Genomic DNA, 21,980 nt, shown 5'->3' with positions numbered 1-21,980 from the left:
ACTCGATGACCTCTCGAGGTCCCTTCCAGTCCTAGAATCTATGAATCAACCAGAGTATATCTACAATCGAAGCAATACAAATTAAATCTATGGGGACTGATGTTTTGACTACACTTCACTCAGAAAATCTGTGGCCCAAATTCTGCTCCCAAATATGAACATGTAACTCCTGTTTGAATTCAGAACTATAAAGCCTGATCTTGCCACCATTATTAAGGACTTAATCATGTAGAGTGATTTGCATGGAAGCATATATTGAAGGGTATTCTGCTCTGCTCTATTTGATAGTGTGAAATATCTTCTCTTTATTTATAACAAATCCAAGTAGTCCTTAAAATTGTAAATTGTCCCCTGCTCAAAATTTGGATTAATTTTCTGAATCTTTGGAGGACAAAATTAATTCAAAGGTCTTTGTAACTGAATATTTAATTGTAGGTACAAAATTTTGTGCTATTTACAAAAGAATCTTTATCTAATTGCCAAAATATTCATTAATTTTATCTTGTGGATTCTGAAATCCAGTGGTCAATTACACTCCTTTTGGATGTAGGCGTCTATGCTAGTTGATTTGAATCCAGGATATTTAGGATATGTGAACAGGACCTAAGCAGGGGTTGTAGAATTTCTGTAGATTTTGTAGAAAGAGTAAAGAGAAAATAAAACATATTTTAAATTCAATAATCACAATACATTTCACTAGTACTAGACCTCTACAATCTTTTATTTTTGTGTTATGGCTTTTAAAATGGTCTCCATACTTCCCAGCTCAGAATCACAAAGAGCAAACTGCAGCCAAAACTCTTGTGAGTAGTCCCTTTGCCTTGGGACTACGCATTTGAATAAGGGCTGCAGTATCAAGTTTTGGTTGCAGGATCAGGCCCTTAGCTTCACAACAGTTCTATGAGATAGGGAAGCATTTCCATCTGCATTTTACAGACTAGAAAACTGAAGTCTAGGGATTTGTGACTTTCCCAAAGTCACACAAGTCTGTGGCAGACCTGAGAACAAAAATTAAATGTCTTGACTCAGTCCTATATTTGAGCCACAAGACTATTTACTCTTTGTGATTCTGAGCTGGGAAGGGTAGAGACTGTTTTAAAAGTCATGTCACAAAGAGAAAATAAAAAAATATGAACCATGCTACTCTGCAACATGACTTCAAGTGTGACTTATTCGTTGTCTTGTGCAGTTATTTTGATGTTGGGTGAAACCAGGAAGTACTGTTGGAAATTTTGTGAGGAAAAATCCAATATAATGAAATTTTCAGTTGATTTTAAGACCAAGTTCAGATAAGTTCCAGATAAACAATTTTTTTTGGATGTTTATCCACTCAATATTAAACTGTTGAACCCTTTGAGATTCACTCTTCACATATCACCACCTCCTCGTCTTGACTTCAAAAATAGATCTACTAGAAAAAGAGAGAACTTTAAATACATTTAAATTAGATGCATTAAAATAAGATTCTGCTCTCCCTACCTTCTATGTATGTACTTGTAATCATTCTCTTACTCTATATCCTTTTATCCTCTGGTTTACATGTCTAAAGGCTACACTGGAAGGCTGTCATGAGCACACTCAGAGGGCCCAAGAAAAGTACAGTTTAGCATATTCAAGTGAGAATTAGTGGCAAGGCTCAGTGTCACCATTTTATCACAGCCAGATGATATTACAGTGCAAGAACAGACTGGCTTTTAAATGATGGGCTTAAAAAGGCAAACTAAATACCAGTCATCTGCTGTGCTTTGCAACATCAGTGCCATAAATAGGCACATTCTCTTGGTTGGTTGGTTGGTCTTAAATTTATGATAAAGTATATAAAATTAATGACATATGCTTACACTTATGTGTTAAAAGCCAGTTCCCTGCTGGTGTGTTAATGCCATGCACAATACTTCATAGCCACTGCTCCACAAACAGAACCCACACACCCTTTCATTCATGCAATCAAACCCAGACAATTTTATTTGTGGAACAGTTTATTATACAAATACAATAAAACAAAATAACCTTTTTTATATTATTACTAGACTTGGAAGAGATTAGTGTGATTATGTAAAACCCCTGACTGTGTTGGTGTCTGTCCTGTCTTGCAGTATATTCTGTGCTCACTGAGTGGGAGGGTCACACTGTGTGAGACTAATAAGGACAGAGCAGCATCCCACTCTTTGGAGACTCGCTCCAGCAACTCCTCAGCACTACAGCAGCTTTGTACAGACATTTACTGTGCTTCTGGAGGACTTAATAAGTAAAAATTAAAGGTAAGCGGCTCATATTTGTAGTCAATGTTTACACATCACACACACATACTATTGTATGTATGTGTTCAGCTCACTTTATTGCCAATCAAGTTTATTTCTGATTTTGACTGTACCCTATATATAAAGACTATATACTGTATGCTTATATACTGTTGCCATGCTGGATAATGTACTATATTAATCTGCTCACACTTGTGTAAATAAGTTACTATAGTTATGTCTGTGTGTGTGTATATATATTTGTTTCAATTAAAACTGCTAATCAAAATACTCCTAGTGCATGTACTATAGTTAACAAAATGATTAAATGCTGTTACAAACTGGCACAAGGCCAAAATGTGTGTATTTGTTAAATACTTGTGGATGTACATATAATATGTCTATACACAAAAGCAAATATCTATTAGTCTGTAACGTTTTTCCTAATTGTGGGAGTCTGCTGGCCTAAATGCAGTAAACTGAAATGGTTTAGTGACAAGGGATATGGTAAAAGAAAGGACAGTCCCTTATTGGGAATTTGCAGGTGCACAGCCCCTAACCTACATGGATCTCAGGGGCTCTTGAGTTTTACTGCGTTGAATCACATTGTTCGTGCATTTCACTGCCAGTTACACTTTTATTTGACTAGAGCTCAGACATGCTGTTGGGGCAGAGAGAGAAACTGATCTCCCCTCCCCAGACGCGATCCTCCACCATGTCCCCAGGCTCCTGCAATTCCTACCTGGAGGCAGCAGGCGCTGCCTCTCCCAGCCCCACCTGCCTTTTATTTTTTGTTAGTTTTTTGGTAAGTTTAACCGAGTTTTGCTGCAGCTTCGCTCCTGGCCCCAGCTGAGGCCGGCTTCTCAGGCGGTGCAATTTCCCAGCGGAAAAGCCAGTTAGGATAAATGCAAATCGGGGGGGGCCGCTCCCGTAGGGCGCTGGGCATCAACCCCAGCGACTGGCGCTGCGCTCTGCTGGCGGGGCCCCTGGAAGGGCTCTGCATGGAGAACCGCGGGGGCGGCCGGCCGTCGGCGAGTGCAGCACTCATAGGCCGCGGGCTAGGGGCACCCCTCGCACAGACACGGGGGGGGGGCGCTCACCTCTCTGACAGGGATGTGGCCACCGGGGGGCGCCCGGGCGGCGCGTGAACAGCCGCGTGGGGTGGGGTCCTGCGCCCCCAGCTTTGCCGCCTTCTCCGCTGTGCGCTGGCAGCCAGCGCTGCCGACTCCTTGCTGCGAGCCGGGCTCCGGGAATTACGGTTCCCAGATGCTTTGGCGCGTCTCCGCCTGGCTGGCTGCGCTGCAGGACGCGCCCGCCCGCTGCCGCTCCGGGGAGGGAGGAGTTGGGCTGGGGACAAAGGGTTTCGGACTAGAGAGGTTGGGGACGGGGAGCTGGGATTGTGACCCGGGCGGTAGCGGTGACTGGGAGCTAACGCTTGGGGCTGGCTGGGGAGGTTGGAGCTGGGCAGGAGTTTGCAAAGACGGCAGGAGAGCAGCTGCTGCTAGGAGTCAAGACCCTACAGGCAGCGCCACTGGTAATGCTTCAGGCAAACTGACCTGCACCGTGTCAGGCCTTGGCCCCTCCCCGAGAGCGAGTGCTCTGGCTTTCCCACACTCCAGCAGCTTGGACGTGTTCATGTGCAGAGGAATGAAGGATCTGCACATTTTCCCCTTGTGCTGCCCAGTTATCTCAGTGCCTGTCAATTGGTATCTGTGTATTATACTGTCTGTAAAACAAATCAAAATTAATCAGAGAAACTAAATTTCCAAGGCGGGTTGTGTTACAGGCTGGACCGTCATAAACTCAAGTCAATTCTTGCTATTAAGTTCTGGCAGGTTGATTGTATAAGTGATTGATCATCTTCTGAAGTAATAAACTAGCGATGAATCAACATGCAAAGATACAGTAGGCATGGTGAGAGAGATAGCAGCATTAGCAATTGGTAACAGTGTTATTTAATTTGTAAGAGCTTTTCAGGATTTGAGAGCCATAGGCTTTAAGCTCTAGTACATTGAAGTCTCCTTGTAAAGCAGGTGCAGGAACTTACACCATGATGTTCTTTTGACATAAATTCATTTTGTGTTACTGTCTGTACTGCTGACTGACAGAATAACCATGAAGATGAAAATAGTGCAACACAAAAATAATCATAAAGATGACATTTCCGGAGCAGACACACCAGCTGTATTTTTTCTTCAGTTCATTTTCATATTACAGGACAACATCACGCTTTCTCTAAGAAAAATATGAATAATAATTTATTGTTGCATTTTACTGTGCTTTGTTAAATCCATGCTTTCCCGTTAGTTGTAATTGGTTTAGAAGAAGCCCAGTATTGTGTTCGGAAGACAAAGATATTTTGTTGGACAAGTTTCATTCTTTTTTAATAAGATTTAAACTGCAAACTTAGGTCAGGCTGCCCTAGACACTTGCATATTTTGCAAAGAAGAATATGGGCAAATACATGACCATTTTGTTTTTAAATAAAAGACAATATAAAGCAATGATAAGTTTTCCTCATTTGATTTGATGACTACTTCAGCAGTCATTCTGCAGCACTGTGCCACCAAACAGTTAAACTAAAATATCTAAGACTAAAAAGCTAGAAGGGAGAAAAAGAAACTAGTCATTCTAATGAATGATAATTTAGTGGCTTTTTAAATAATATCTGAGTTAGTATTGCTGTAAATGAATTGCTCATGAAACTAAAAAAAGTAGCAAGAAATACATTTATCACCCAATTCTAAATTCAGATTAGTCTGTAAACTTTTTCAGAGCTTTAACACAGCTAAATGATATACATTGTGTACAACCAATGCCTTTCTCTTTTCTTTACAAATAAATTCTTCCTTGTGGTTTTTTTTTGGGGGGGGGGGCTGTGAAAGGGAGAATAAGAAGATATTGTTCCCATTGTGAGTATTTTTTGTTTCAGATCTGTGGTCATTTTTTCACATGTGTCCAAGAGGAGATGAAGCACATTGGATTCTGCATAATTTGGCTTTGGATGACAATTCTCTTCCTCCTTCCTGTTTCAACTTATATGGCAGCCACTGACAAGACAGGTACTTCTCTCTTTTTTTGTAGCCAACCAGACAAAAGGCTGAGGACAAGTCTCAATATTGACACAGCTCAACAAATAAATAATGATGCTTAGAAAGTAAATGGACCATGTAAGTGTATGAAGTTACGGAAGCTCAATCAGTTTTAACATCTCTTTGAAGAAGTCCATATCGGATGTATCTAAAGGCAGTGTTTCTGCTTCCTGTACACAAAGAGAAATATATTTTTGGAAGCAGTTTAGCCACTTGCAATGTAGTCCCCTGATATTTTCTGTTTTTAATATTACATATCCAAAAAAAGTCCAGTCCTGGTCTTGAAAAATCTAGAACTCTGTTAATACAATTTTGTTTAATTGATTCTGTGTTTTAATCTGAGGAAAGCATTTATTAAGAGCCCCAACGGCATGCCAAGCACCTCAGAGAGGTAGAATAAGGCAGTCCCTTGCCCCTAAATAAACAGAGGAGAGGGGAAAGAGATATAAAATTATAGCAAAATGATCACAGTAAAGTTTGGTGCATTACTTTTATGATTTCCCGCTCCCCCCCTTCTCAGCTCCCTCTTGCCATCTGTCTCTTACTAGCTCTCTTCTCTAAGACAACGTCCTTCTCCCCATCTCTTGTCCCATTTCTTCTTCTGTATTCTGTCACTATAACCCACCATCTCTGAGAAATAAATCACGTGTACACTTGTAAATGTGACCATCTGGTATGATATTACATCAAATAATGACTTGTCAGTTTCCTGGGGTTGGCCATAGACACTGCCCATATCTCAATTCCCTTCAGTGTGCCTAACATCGCTAACAAAAAAGGTTTTTCATTTGTTTTTTTTAAAGAAAAATAGACAATTAGGACCTGATTTTCAGAGATGCCTACCCTCCAGAAAACCAGTTGAAGGCAATAGCAGTTCTGGGTGCTCACCGCTCCTGAAAATCAGGCCCAATGTGTTTAAGATTAGTGCCTTGCACAATGGGACTCCAATCCTGATTAAGGCCTTTAAGTGCTACTGGAGTACAAATAATAAATAGTAGTGATAATTATGATTGGGCAATGTACAATAGGACATTGTGGAGAATCTGAGTTTGGGTTCTAAACTCTCTCTTGAACTTTTAGAACAGCAAAAGCTAAGAGCTCTGTATGTGTATTATTCTCAAACCCTGGAAGGTGGGAGGGTAAACCGCTTCTAATAACCCTGCAATAATCCCCTCTTGCCATTTGAAGGAGTGTAGTTGGTGGGCACATCCAGCTACCTCATTTGGAAGATTGAGGAAGGAACATTTAAAAGGGCTGCAGAAGACGCTCAAATGATCAACATGAACATATGTACAACTTAAATTAAATACATTTGAAAACAAAATGGAGTGCAACTCCCTCTTGTCAGGTAAAAGGCTTTTCAGTTAAATGTAAGCCAGTCATAGAAGACCATTTAGGCCATGGGAGATGGCTGGGACACATGAAAGGAGAGACAAATATCCAAACTCTTTAAGCTTTTTCTTCTTTCATTTAATCCAAGTGACTCCCTTATTTTCTCCTCAAGGTCAGTTCATCCTGGATGGTCCTCTTGCTTTTGCTTCTTCCTCTCAAGATTCTTGCATGGCAGCCCTTGCAGTGACACTTCTTTATGGCTGTCCTGTTTCACCATTTGTACTTGTGCCATTTGCCCCTACCCACCTCGCTATGCTGTACCAACAGAGTTACCTTCTGTACAAGTCCAATACTATGTTGCCTCAGGACCCTGACAACCCCTATAGTATAGTCTAATTGTGCTACAGTTTTTTGGGAAAGTTTTGAAATGCAGGGAGAGTTCCCACTTAAGTTTAATTATAAAGAAATACAGAAAATCAATCATGCAAAAGAAAGGGTAAAGTTACATGTATGGATTAATATGATAAGGGGAGAGATTTGTTTTCCATTTAGTATTCTGAACGTGCCTTGGAAGTGATTTCATTTCATTAGTTAATATTGTTGTAATTAAAGAAATGGCAGTGCTGAAAAGAGAAAATGTTAAAGAGTGTGACAGATTACTCTGGACCTGCTTCGAGCAGGCTTCCTTAGGCCCTGTTGAGTGTGCTGACATCTGTTTGATTCACAGCAATGATCCCTTTCAGTTTTTGTTTGTGCAGAACTTCTGGTGTACTAACTATTTACTGGAGGGAAATGATTACTTCTAAAAATAAAATATAATAAATCTAAGGGAGAGGATAGGGTTACCACACTGACGTTCATGAAGTTCTCCACAGCCATGTGTTAAACCTAACTTTTCCTCGGTATGTTTTTCTCCTAATTGTTTTGTTTTGTTTACATGGTTGATTTAACTAGTTTTTGATTATTGGAAGCATGTGTTTTCACAATATGGAACTGAGCTCTAGAAAGTTCTAATGTGATCATTTCTAAGTTCTGCTTGAATGTTTATAGTTCTGTCTCATTCTCATTGTCTTGTCCAACTTTTTGCTATGAGTACCCTTTTTGTAACTTAGGCTGCTAAGCTTTGTTGTCTGACCTGTGACAAATATGGCATATGAAAGGTTCTGGGCCTGCCAACAATACTGGAAAAGACCTGCTGGATTTCCATTGCCTTTGACATGAAGTATGTTTTGAAAAATATTGACTCTAAATCAAAATATGACTCAAACTCCACTAATAATTTCAGGGGCACACTCCAATGCAGTTTTTAAAGTCTGATATGAAAAATACCTCATTATAGAACACAATATATTAATATTAGATAAAAAGATATTAATACTGTAGTGAATTGATTCATACATTAGGCTTTCTGAATGTATAAACTGCCAGACTTGAACTCTTAGGCTGTGTCTATATTGGAGAGCTAGGGGTGTATTCCCCAGCTTGCATACACATATTAGCATGAGTATAAATAGTAGTGTAGCCACGGTAGCAGGGGCAATGGCAGCGATGGCATGGTTTAGCCATGCCGAGTACAAACCCACCTGAAACTGGTGGGTACATACTCATCACGGCTAAGCCATGCCACTGCCGGTGCTGCCACGACCTGTGCTGTCATGGCTGTGCTACTGTTTGTACTCATGCTAGCTCTCATTAAGCTACTGCTAGTACATGTATGCAAGCTGGGGAATCACACCCATAACTTGCAGTGTAGGTGTAGCCTTATAAATTACTGGGAGTTGAAGTTTGTACTGCATGTCATTTGAAAGTTAATCTTAGACTTGTGTTAAAGCTTCAGGTTTTATCTGATTCACATGTGAGAATATATACATGTAGTATATAGACTTTTTTGTAGAGTTGAAAGAATTTTATTGATTTACAAGACTAAACTCAATTAGTAGAACTCATGACTTTCTATAACTTAAGTTCTGTACCCATTCTGTGGATGGATAGCCTTATGAATTGTATGTACATTACATTTTCAGTGTTCTTTTCAGGTAGCTTTGCCATTACCATTTACTTTTAATGGAAATCATGGAGTTAAAACTAGACACAAAGCAATGCTCCACTCAGCTACTTTTACTCTGGTGTGATGTAACTGAGTAGTGAATCAGGCCATAGTTTTTATGTCCTTGCTGAATGTTAAGAATTCTCTTGTTTTCCTGATTGTTGTCTTTATGTAGTCCCCTTGTCTAATTTAGTTTTCTAAACTGTCTAGTTTGACCCATGACAAAAGTGGTGTCTATACAAGTGTCAGGGTTGTCAGCAATAGTTAAAAATCATGCTGGACCTTTCTTCCTCACTATAAAACATAGCTGTAAAACAGACATTGTATCAGTCTATAAAACTGAGGGCTGTCAGCTCCTTGTATGAAAAAGAATATATAGGGGAAGCTGTTGCTCTTAACATTCTAATCTCTTGGCTCAGCTGTCTAGGAAAATGTACCATTGAGGAGATGGGATCATTTTTAGCACAAACTAGAAGAAGAATTGCACTAGTTCTTTCAGTTTTTGTGGGTATACAGAATACAACTAGCAAAGTAGCATTTATGTGGCCTTAGTATGCTGTGTTTCCTGCCATGACTGTTATGCCTTTGATAAAAATACACCCACAGTGCATTACATGGTCTTAGGCATCTCAGGAACAACTTCAGTCAGCAGGATAGCAGAGAAATTAGGGCTTGATTCTTCACTTGGACTTAGTGGAGCGGGGCCAGAGGGAGCCAGGTGCAACTCCCTGATCCTCCACCCAAGTGTAAGTTATGCTGCTGTTAATTCAGAGTAACTCCCTTCACTGCCACAGAGTTGTTATAGATGTATATTGGTGTAAATGAGAGCAGAATCAGGCCTGTACATTTTCCAGCTGTCGGTTCAGGGATAAAAATTATCTAATGTGAACATGCCTCTCTGCTCTAGAGTGTATATTTCCACCAGAGTATTAGAAGTACAATAAGTACACGATAACAGAGAACTCACTGCACAATAAATACAACTGAGAATGAGCTTGTATTGCCAACTAGGAGTCTGATGAAAGATTACATATAAACTACTGAGATGGCAACACAAAGACTCTTACAATTCTGCATATTCTCCTGGGCAAAATTGCCTCTAATGTGAATTCTTCTTCTTGTTCTTTTGTAGGAACAAGAACAGTAGAAATAAATATAGTATTTACATATCTATTAATTGATATATTTGAAACTAATCTGCCCATAAATGACCTTGCTTTCTAATTGTGGGCTGCAGTTTAGACAAATGAAACAAGGTGTTTGACAGAATCTGATGCATATTACTGCCTTCACCCAATCTGTTTTTAATTAAACCAATGTCATCTTTATTTCAGAAATGTTTAATCATTTTGTGAGGTAATAATTTTTTTATCTAAATTATATCTTCCAGCTATAAATTTACTGGTTACTTCAAATTAACCACTTAAGCTAATTGTAAAGATGTGATACTGTTATATATTGAGTTGAATTCAAGATTTTTGGAGAAGAATGTATTTTCTGTATTATTACAGAGTCAGTGTTGTATTGCAGGCATTTTACAATTACAAGTGTAACCATTTTCCGGGTCAACTTTCAGTCTCTAACATATTTGGAAATCCTTTAAATATAGACTATTTCTAGGATAGTGCTAGTTCATTCCTCCTCTCTTATCACTGAACGGACACGTTGGAAAGTCCCTTGTCCACCATTGCTGAAACTTCAGGCTTATTTTGGCAATCTTTTCTGGGCACTTCTTCAACTCAAGACAGGATTGCATGCCTACAGAGTATCTGGACCAAATCCTGCTTTCCTTCCCTCCAGTAGTCCCAATAGACTTCAGTGGGACTATTTTCATGAGTTTTGTAAAAAGATAGAGCCCTGTTTTAACATGCACAAAATTGACATTAGTTTTTATCCACTTCTTGAAAAAGTGTGTGTGTGTCTTTACTGAACCATAAAGCTGCTGCAACATGATGAAATGTTGGGTTTAGATTCACTGATATTAGATTTTAAGGTTTTGGAAATGTAGGAGCCCATATATAGGTCCTCAAATACTACTTATTAGAGACAAGCTAGTAAAAAGGGTTATTACAGTACTTAAAACTTAAACTTTTAATATACTTCCTTAAATTGTTAAACTAATTTACCCTATTTTATTGTGATCTTGGCTGTTAAATGTAACCAGTCTGTTAGACTTAGCCTCTGCATGTGTACTATATTACAAATATTAGAATACTGTGCTTGTTTACTAGAAACAAATACATCAATGCATAGTTAAAACAATCTCTAATGCAAAGCTGCTTAATTTGTAACAGTCTTTTAAAGAGATAAGCAATGAGATATTCATTGTTTATATAATATGACAATAACCTTATTAATCACATTTTGAGATTATTTTCTACACTGCAAATAATATTTAACTGTTGCTAGGGTAATCCATCATATACTTATAACTTTTATTGTTGTATTTTCATAATAGCGTCTGCTGTAAAATTTTCTTTTTTCCAAAGTTTACTGTACACATAAACTCCCCTCACCCCTGCCAAGTATATGGTATCATGTTTTATGGTATTCTTGATTGGGGGGAAAAAGTAGTAAGAATGTAATATTATTTCCCATAGTTGTTGAATAGTTAATATGTGCTTGTTTTAATCACAAACAATTGAATTAAAACATGATTACATCTTATCTGTTTATAATTATAGTATTAAGAGAATACTTTGTACACTAAAATGCAACTACTGTTGTTTTAATATAGTAGTTTGGTTTATTTCATAATCCTAAATATAAAGAAACAAGAAGGAATATTAGTAGTAATCTAATTACATTGAAAATTGAACTTTGTTCATGTTGCCTTGCAATTCACTGGCATGATAATAAATAGTTTTATGTCTGATGTATTTTTTTATTTGATAATGTTTGATGGGAGCTGTTATATTTATTGTTTTGTAGTTACAGTGTGTCCTATAATGAGACCAGATGGACATCAGCTTAGACATATCTACAAAGAAAATCTTGATGTTTCAGGTAAGTGATTTCTTTAACACAAAAGATAGAGCATTTAAAATTTACAAACCTTGTGTGAAATCCTGGCCCCACTGAAGCTGGCTTTAACTATAGAGAGACAATAAAATATTTTAAATTAAAGCTGTCTTTAATATTAGAAAAATGTTTTTATTAAAATTAGAATAAATTTATGTAATTTTCTGGCTTAAGTTCTATACATGTAAGTTTTTTTTAATTTTTGCTTGTAAAATTAGTCTGGATTTAACATTTGCTTCTCAGACTTACTGTAGATCTGCAGCATAGTTATTCTCATTAGTTCAGATGGTAAAAGAAAACAGCCAATGCATTCCTCAGAGGTTGAAAAGTCAAGAGCTGAGGGAATTTCACACTCATATCCCTTCCTATGAGAAAATGCAAACTGGAAATTTCTGTGACCCAAAGCATTGGGATTTGAAATAGCCTGTCAGTCTATAGACTAGAAAAGCACCAAGCATGCTAAAAATCAATACTTTCCCCAGGTTTTAAAATTGCATTAAACAAAGAATAGACTAAATTAGTATATCACATTTCACAGGTTTTGATCTAGCAGAAAGCTTTTCTCTGAGACAGGCATCTTGTGGAGGTGGAAAAACCTGTTTTAAACTGGGAAGCACACCTCTTATCAGAGACACTCGGTAAGTAAAACAATACTTTATCCCTAAATATCTTTAACAGGATCCAAGCTAAATACTAGGTACAGACTGATATATTAAGCAGTGTATTCAGATAATGCCACATAAAGATCTATATTAGGGCTGTCAATTAATCACAGTTAACTCAGGTGATTAACCAAAAAAAAAAAATTAATTGTGATTTATAAAATTAATTGTGATTAATCACAGTTTTAATCACATTGTTAAACAATAGAATACCAATTGAAATATATTAAATATTTGTGGATGTTTTTCTACATTTTTAAATATATTGATTCCAATTGCAACAGAGAATACAAAGTGTACACTGCTCACTTTATATTATTATTTTTATTACAAATATTTGCACTGTAAAAATGATAAAATAAATAGTATTTTTCAATTCACCTCATACAAATACTGTAGTGCAATTTCTTTATCATGAAAGCGCAACTTACAAATGCAGATTTTTTTGGTTGTTACATAACTGCACTCAAAAACCAAACAATGCAAAACTTTAGAGCCTACAAGTCCACTCGATCCTACTTCTCGTTCAGCCAATCGCTAAGACAAGCAAGTTTGTTTATCGTTATGGGAGATAATGCTTCCCACTTATTTACAATGTCACCAGAAAGTGAGAACAGGCATTTGCATAGGACTTTTTTAGCCGTCATTGTAAGGTATTTACGTGCCAGATATGCTAAACATTCATTTGCCCCTTCATGCTTCAGCAACCATTCCAGAGGACATCCTTCCATGCTGGTTTAAAAAAAAAATGCATTATCTCCAGCTCTATTTTGCCTGTATTCTGCCATATATTTCATGTTATAGTAGTTTCGGATGATGACTCAGCACATGTTGTTCATTTTAAGAAAACTTTCACTGCAGATTTGACAAAACACAAAGATGGTACTGATGTGGATTTCTAAAGATAGCTACAGCACTTGACCCAAGGTTTAAGAATCTGAAGTGCCTTCCAAAATCTGAGAGGGATGAGGTGTGGAGCATGCTTTCAGAAGTCTTAAAAGAGCAACACTCAGATGTGGAAACTACAGTACCTGAACCACCAAAAAAGAAAAGCAACCTTCTGCTGGTGGCATCTAACTCAGATGATGAAAATGAACATGTATCAGTCCGCACTGCTTTGGATAGTTATCGAGCAGAACCCGTCGTCAGCATAGACGCATGTCCTCTGGAATGGTGGTTGAAGTGTGAAGGGACATAGGAATCTTTAGTGCATATTGTGCATGATGATAGTGTTAGTGGATTTCAGCGGAAGTTCTTCTCCCACTCCCAAGGTGCCTGACCAGTGCTCTCCATGCTGCTTCTGTCCCCAGCTGCCCTTTATGCCTTCCTTACAGCTCGCTCTGCTGCGTTGAGTGAGGGCGCAGCCAGATCCAGGAGCAGTGAAAATGAGGGAAGCAGGATGATAGCTACTGGTTGATGGTCAGCAGTTGTAAACAGCAGGTCCTAGTATCTGGAGGGCAAAGTTGCAGGAAGAATCTAGCAGTGTTATTTTTCTTCCTTGCCTCCTTTCAGTTCCCTGGTCAGGGAACAGCTCATTTCAGCCTCTGGGACAAAGACGGGGAAGCCTAGCTGTGTTTATTTCCCCCCCCCCCCCCCGCTTCTCTGCCTTCAACCCTGTTTTAGGCCATGGATAATGAACTCAAGTGAAGGGTGAGCCCAGACGTGAGAGAGGATGGCTATGCAGGCCTGTACTGCTTTTAGCTTTACACATTTAAAAAGAAAAGTAGGCTTTTCTGTCCAATCCACCTGTCCATTGTATCCACTACAATAGATGTGCAATTTAGCCGGATGTGACTGCTGGAATTATTAGCAGTGAAATACTTAACAATGTTGACATTTTAATATAATTAGGCTGGACAGTTATTACCTTTTTGATATTAATAGGGACAAGTCAAGACTTTCAGAGAATTTGTTTTTAAACCTGTCTGTCTGCATGGTGAGGAAGGATCATAGGTTCACATTCAGAAATATATCACCCTAATCAGAAAAAAGCTTGAAACTCTTTTAAAATGAAAATTTAAACTTTGCAGAATTTCAGACTGATGTGCGGGAATATCAGGTGGGCTCCTCCTGGTATGCGGGCTGGGAGTTTGAAGTCTATGGTTTAATGTAAATTATTATTCTCAGGGGAATCAACTTTTCTGTTGATTATTACCTCCATTTTGTAGCAAAATGCAAAACACTTAACACAATTTACTTTTTCTACAGTTTGTTAAATGTATAATATTTCTCAGGTTTTCTGCTAAAACAATTTCTGTTTGAAGCCTTGCAGTACTTTCAAATATTTTTTCTAAACACTTGAGCTGCTTTTTAAAAGAGAAATTTCATAAATTAATTTGAAAGGATGCCTGACAGTAAGGAAAGTAAAGTCACTATAATTTGATATGGTGGAATTATAAAGAAAGCTGGTCAGGAACTCAGATACCTGCCACCAGAAATACTTTATCTCATTGCCCAGCCACACTATCTCTTATACATTCTTTTTCATTAAATCGCCTTCTTTTACATTGTGTCACATTATGTAGTTCCAGACATCTCAGTTTAATCAGATGCAACATGACTTACATATTCATCCCATCTGATAGGATATGTAAATAGATCTGGTATGCTGTGAGCAGCAGAACACTGGTACCCATACTACAGGAAACTAGAAGGTATCTGATTAAGCTGACTAGCAAATGTCAAGATCTCCACTTACATTTGACTCATTCAGCTACAGTGTAGGTAATAAGCTATGCTTTGCCACTGTTCTTGCGTGATGCCATTTGGGTTTTTTCAATGGCTGGAATAATGCTGCAGCTATTTATATGTTTGTAAATAAGTTGCTGTCAGGGGGTTTACTATTCCACACTAGGGCGCCTCCTTGTGGCTCATCTGGGGATTAGCTGTCAAGGGATCTAATGCCCCCTTCTTCGGTTGCTTACTCCATGGTCGGTCTGTCTCTCTCTCTCTCTCTCTCTCTCTCTCTGGACTCAGGTTACTCTCTCTTCGTGACTTGGCTCTCCAGCCGGGTCACTATATTCCTTCCCTTCCAGTAACAAAGACCCAGTGGCCATACAGTCTATTTAAACTCTCAGCAGTCTCCCAAGCCACTTCCCAGTCTGTGCCACTTTCCCAGTGGTTGGCAGGGTAACCCCTGGGTTCCAGCCCAGGGACCCTATGCCCAGCAACTATGGTCTGCTCAACCTCAGACCTTGTTGCTGTGTCCCTGGGTTCTTTCCTACTTTTTTCTTTCCTATCTTCTTGCCCACCTCTGGGTTACCAGTGGAGCTTCCTCCTCTCCTCCCCCTTTTGGTTTTTTGCCAGAGTCTGTAGTCCAAGGCAGGATCCCAAGGACTATTCTCACCCTAGAACTCTTCCTTATACCTAACCAAGTCCCCTCTTCTCTAGGGAATGACTGCAGAGCTCCTCCCTGCTGCCTCTCTTACCACCAACTTCCTCTTTATAGGCCTACCCCAGCTCCTCCCACAGCTCATTATACTGAATTTGGGGTATTTCCTGTATCTGTATCTCTTATGTTCAAGACATTTTAAAGGGTAAAGTTTGTCACCAGTGACAGGAGGCTACTGTGCACAGCTTATGTTTTATACTGCATAGAAAGAATAACAATTTGATTATATTTATGCAAGTCCTTTGTTAATGGTTACTAGGAGTAGATGGTGAAGTTTTAAATTAAAATACTATAAGCCAAATGCTGCAGTCCTTACCTGGATATTATGTTCATTGGGAGTTGTTCCTGAGTAAGACGTACAGGATTTGGCCTCTAGACACTAAACAAAATGCACAGTATGGGACAATCTGATTTTACAGTCATAATAATCGTATAAAATATATTGTTTCATTCTGTTTTAATAAATATAAATGACGGAGAGGTATTTCAGTAGGTATGGTTTAATGAGATTGTAAAGGAAGTGAACAAACTAGTTACTTTGCTAGTGTGACATGATGAGAGAGGAGCTGAAATACTATGTGTGAAGGTAAATCTCCAGACACAGGAAAAAGTAGTCACCAAGTTTTTGTTACTTTTTGCCTCAGAAGTCTGCAGAGTAGTATTGGCTATTCAGGAGTTTCAGAAGCACGTTGGAAAGCTGAGAGTAAGCATATAAATGGCCACAGCTACAGTCTGTCCCATTGAGAGGGCAACATTTGGATGTTTCACAATTCTTTAACACTCTTAAGTATAGGAAATACTGCAGGAGCTCAAGTATCAGAGGGGTAGCCGTGTTAGTCTGGATCTGTAAGCAGCAACAAGGAGTCCTGTGGCACCTTATAGGAGCATGCATCTGACGAAGTGGGTATTCACCCATGAAAGCTTATGCTCCAATACATCTGTTAGTTTATAAGGTGCCACAGGACTCTTTGTTGCTGTTTGCAGGAGCTCAGATACCATAGTGTGGTAAATGGAGTAGTATTTACTTCTTCAAAGTGATCAATGTACCTGAAATTGTATCCTAGGTATTAGGTTCATTGTCGGCTTTCCTGTGGTCTAGGACCATGTTCCTTGCTTCAGATGCAAATTCTGAAGACTGGCAAGCTTGCCAGTTATCACTGTCTCTGACGTTCCCTTTTTAGGGAAGATTATTGAGATGGTGGTAGAAAGGAAACTTTTTGAATTTGATAACCTTAGATTTCCTCACTCCCTTTCTGTCTGTCTTTAGATAAGGGTATGTATTAATTGCTTTGGTTGATGATCTCCAAGCACTGGACAAAAGCCAGGTGACCAAGCTAACTCTTTTAGATCTGTCATCAGTTTTTTGTATGGTTTGCAATGAGGGGTTTACTGCGGCTCCCAATTGTCCTCAGGTGGACAGTGTAACACTGGAGTTTGCGGTTTTTTCCTTTCCGAAGATACTTCGGCTGTCCAAAACCATTCTCTGTTCCTCTTCCTTTGGGATCTCTTGTCAGGGGAACTGCTGGGGTATTTTGTTACCATTCCTCTGCAATGTGTATGTAAAGACACTGGGGAAAGCAGCGATATTACTTGGGCTGAGTTGCTACCAGTATGTTGTCTGTTTCTCGTTTTCATCAAACTTGAATGATGCTCTGTCTCTTTGCATTTCCATTGCCTGTCCTAGATTGGGATTTACATTAGAATGGCATGAGACTCCAGACAAGAAAGGGATCATTTTAGTGGGTTGTTGAAAGGCTCTGAAAGGTACATAAGAACAGTCATACTGGGTGAGACCAAAGGTCCATCTAGCCCAGTATCCGGTCTTCCGACACTGGCCAATGCCAGGTGCCCCAGAGGGAATGAACAGATCATGTAATCATCGAGTGATCCATCCCCTGTTGCCCATTCCCAGCTTCTGACAAACAGAGGCTAGGAACACCATCCCTGCCCATCCTGGCTAATAGCCATTGATGGACCTATCCTCCATGAACTTATCTAGTTCTTTTTTGAACCCTGTTATAGTCTTGGCCTTCACAACATCCTCTGGCAAGGAGTTTCACAGGTTGACTGTGCGTTGTGTGAAAAAATACTTCCTTTTGTTTGTTTTAAATCTACTGCCTATTAATTTCATTCGGTGACCCCTAGTTCTTGTGTTATGAGAAGGAGTAAATAACACTTCCTTATTTACTTTCTCTAGCAGAGGTGGTTACTGTTGCCATTACTGAGGAGGTTTTCTGTTTCAATCTAAGCCTGAAATTTGGGAGTGCATTGTGGCTCCTGATGGCACTTAGAAATATTGATCTAAATGGTATAGGTGACAAATTATTTTCTCATCTGTTTCTAGTAAAACATTTGCAACCATTTATCTCAGATCTGGCCCTTGCCAGAGTATTTCCTACCCTTTCTTAATGCTAGGCTGGACTACTGTAATGTACTGTATATGTAAATATTGTTAGCTCTTTTTATGGTTACCTAATATTCAGGATCTTTTGGGTAGTTTGTTAGGAGGAAAAATTGATAATTGGTATTTAATGGAATCTCCTTTCCCCCCCTCCCCAAGAATGTACACAGTCATGATTCCCAGAACATAGCAGGATAAAAACAGTTGCTCACAGTTCCAAACCTCTTTCCAGCCAGCACTCTACCCCCAAAATCCCCCCCTCATGGGGTCACGCTGAGCAACTTCTTCTCTTAGTATCTGTTGTCTGTCTGTGAGCAGAAGTATACTCACACACACGCCTCCACCAAAACAATACCGAACCCACTCTGTCTGCATTCAGACCCCAGGAAAACCCCTCTAACCACCTACCTCAGCTTCTGATCATCCTTGCATGTGGCTTGTGGTTTGGATGGTGGCTCCCATTGTTTCAGCCATCTTACACTCTTTGGAAATGACAGCTGTAATGGAAAGTGGTTGTCTATCTACTTGGTAGTGGCAGTTACAGATAACATATAAAACAGTTCTTTTCTGCTTTTAGGTGCAATAAAGTGTTGGCTTTTGGTTTATTAAACCTTGTATGACTTGGGTACTGGTTATCTGAGAAACTGCTTTTCTCCCCAAACACCACGGATTCATTTAGCATCAGTTGAGGTGCTGGAGCTAACAGTCTTCAGATTGAAATGTCTGGTTTTCTGGTTGCCGGTTATTTTCAGGGGAAGGCCCTTGACTCTGGAATTCTTAGCTGAACCAAGAGTGTGATTTTAGTGCAAGACCCAGGTTTTTGCCTCACAGTAGGCAGGAAGATGGGTTGGAGTTTAGTTCCTTTCCTTTTCTGCTTCTGGTGGAAAGTCTTACAATTGTATATTTTTGTACATAATAAACTTGATCATTGCTTGCATTTCATGAATAAATAAATAAAATACAGTGGTTGCCATTAAATGTTAACTTGGGCCTGTAGATACCACCAGATACTAGTAATTTCCAGGGATCCTAGAAATGCGTTTGCCATGGAAAATGTGGAATTTGCATTTGTACAGAGAATCTTTTGTTTTTACATTTTGTGAAAAAATAAAAACAAACAATGGAACTCCGATTATCCGATCTAATTGGGACTGGAGAATGGGTGTGGCTCGGGGTGTCAACTTAAAAACTGTAAATATAGCAATAAAACATTGTGTTCAACTGATACCTATATATATTGTGGCTAGGGAAACTAAAGTTCAGTGTTTCATTTTAATCATGGAAAAACACGGATTTTTATGTTTTTGTTCAGAGAATTTTGGTCTTTTTTATCATGGAAAATTAGGATCCCTGGTCATTCCCCATTTTCAGCAAAGGAAAAACTGTGGCATCTCTGGATTAGTGTGGTAACTGTGGGTAAATGCTGCCTTTAAAAACGAACGCTATAAATATGTCTATTTTTCTGCATGTTTGTAATATTACTGTTTTTGTATTTTACGTGACTTAATGGCACATTTAAATGAAGAATAAAGTGATGCAAAAGCAAAACTACCTGTTCTTAAAACCATGGGTATGAACATCTTTGGTAATGGATTTGAGTGCAGGTTTTGGGCCTAAGTTACTAAGACCTTGTCTACACTTACCGGGGGTTTGACACGTGGCGATGGATGCATTGGGGATCTCTCTCCCATCGACTCCTGTACTCCACCTGAATGAGAAGCACAAGGGAGTCGACGGAAGAGTATCTCCAGTCAACATTGCGAAGTGTGGACTCCGCGGTAAGTAAATCTAAGTACGTCGACTTCAGCTACGTTATTAACGTAGCTGAAGTTGCGTAACTTAGATTGATCTCCCCCTGTAATGTAGACAAGGCCTAAGACTATTGAATAAGTAATTCTGTGATTCAAACATGCCACCTGTCATGGAAAAACAAACTGGAAAAACAAAAGTAATGAAGGCCTATGCGTGTAGTAGTACCTGCATCAAAATGACTACCGTATATGAAACCGAATGGAAATGGAAAAGATATGTTAAAAGATTACCTACTGTAGCTGGAGATGTCAGGATTCCTTGTTGTATCATAACATCTCCTGAAGAAAACGTGGGTCTGGGAACATAAATTATTTAAGGGTCTGTCTGCATGCCTCACATTATAGAATAAGGTTTAAGACAGATCTAGACAGCAAACAAAGCACAAAAGACTGAGTGAACATGTAGGAAAGGCAGCCTTTTTTCCCCCATGAGTCCTAGCACTTCAGTGAATAGGAGTTAACACTGATATGTTTTCTGTTGTCTTTGGTTTCAAGAAAATCTTTTGCCAGCCAAGATTATTTGAAAAACATAGCATTGGTAGCATTATATTTTACAAATGTACCTACTCTCTAAATTGACCGCTTTTGTTATATCAGTTTAAAAAATTGGCAGTATTAACACAGTTTGATTCTGCCATATGCAGTTATACAATATCTCAGATGTCTTCTCTCAAGTGACTCTTGAGAACACATTTTCACCTTTCAGTTCCAGCACTGATTAGAATAATGGCACTTTAAATCTTAATCTTTATGGGCTTTATTACTGCTAAACAAGGCTCTTGTGTAGTTATCAAGAGTCGAGATTTAGCATAAAAAATTCTCCTGGACACTTCTGACTGTGTTCTTCATTAAAGACTTGGGTGCACATTTGATCATGGCTCTATGAGTCTCTTGTTACTTTCACTTTGCTGGTTGGAACCTCCACTTACAAGAGTCTTAGGAGGCACCTGATGTTAGAGGATTTTTATGCGCGCATGGGTCCAGGAGTCACACTCTCAAGGAGTGTGTAGTGGAGGAAAGACCGAGAGGCCCAGATTTCAGGCAGAATTCCTGAGATCAGTGGGTTTGTGCATTGGACCTCTACCTGTTCTGTGAGGGTGTCCCTTCTGCCCAAAAGGAGAATGAAGAACAAACACTGTGAGTCAAATATAGACTTTGGTGAAGTTGCATGGGTACAATTGGCAGCAGATCTTGGCCCTATGTGTTGTTTGGAGGATTATATGATTGAAAGGTAATTTACACAGTTTTGCTGAGTGGCTCAATAGAATATGTGTGTCTCATGGACATAGGGTGAGAAATGTATGATCTCTCTAGCTGAAGAAGCAGTGACCTGTGGCTTGCAACAGGAATTCACCAGCAGGCTGAAAAAACATAAGAAATCAGGTTTTATTGTGTGACTTCTGTGATTTAGCAGGTGTATAAAGGCTAATCTACACCAGAAAAGCTTTGCTGGTGAATCTATACTGGTAACAAGGCTGACGTTAGTTTCTTATTCCAAACTCTTTATTCATGGTACCAGCTCCTTATTTGTGGTTCCCAGTTCCTTATTCAAAGGACAAAATTATTTAAAATATATATCCATGTAAGATTAAATTTTTAGAAATGTCATTCAGTTAATGTAATAGAATCTTATAAAAATTAAATTATTAACTATTTATAATTAATCAGATAAGGAGCTGGTTTTGACTGACTGTCCATGACCAAATTAGTCTCATGTCACCCCAAGTGCCATATCCCCATGACTAACAGATTGTTCTGAAAGAGCTGGGTTATGCCACTCGCTTAACTGAAGCTTTGTTCTTGAGCAGTGTGGTGCCATCCCAGTTCCTTATTGTACATAGGGATTGAATAAGGAGCTGGGTTTTGACTGGTTGTATGTGACAAAATAAGTCTCAGGTCACCCCGATGACAAGTCCCTATGACAGTTATACTCCTCCGAAGTAGTTGGGACATGCCATTCACCAACCCAAAACTTCGTCCTTG

General features: G+C 39.0%; 1 protein-coding gene across 1 annotated transcript in view; it reads left to right on the top strand.

The window, feature by feature from the left end:
* Positions 1–5,184: 5,184 nt before the first annotated feature.
* Positions 5,185–21,980, top strand: part of COL19A1 (collagen type XIX alpha 1 chain) — a 331,665-nt gene continuing 314,869 nt past the window's right edge. The window contains exons 1-3 of the mRNA XM_029912234.1: positions 5,185–5,302; positions 11,643–11,717; positions 12,271–12,370. Of these exons, the coding sequence (XP_029768094.1) occupies positions 5,209–5,302; positions 11,643–11,717; positions 12,271–12,370 (269 nt within the window). The 5' untranslated portion in view covers positions 5,185–5,208. The remainder of the gene's footprint in view (positions 5,303–11,642; positions 11,718–12,270; positions 12,371–21,980) is intronic.

Source organism: Terrapene carolina, unplaced genomic scaffold (assembly GCF_002925995.2).
Source record: "Terrapene carolina triunguis isolate 2854851 unplaced genomic scaffold, T_m_triunguis-2.0 Scaffold42, whole genome shotgun sequence".
In the NCBI taxonomy this organism is placed as follows: Eukaryota; Metazoa; Chordata; order Testudines; family Emydidae; genus Terrapene; species Terrapene triunguis.
Note: the sequence above shows the minus strand (reverse complement) of the source record. Positions and strands in the feature narration are given on the sequence as shown.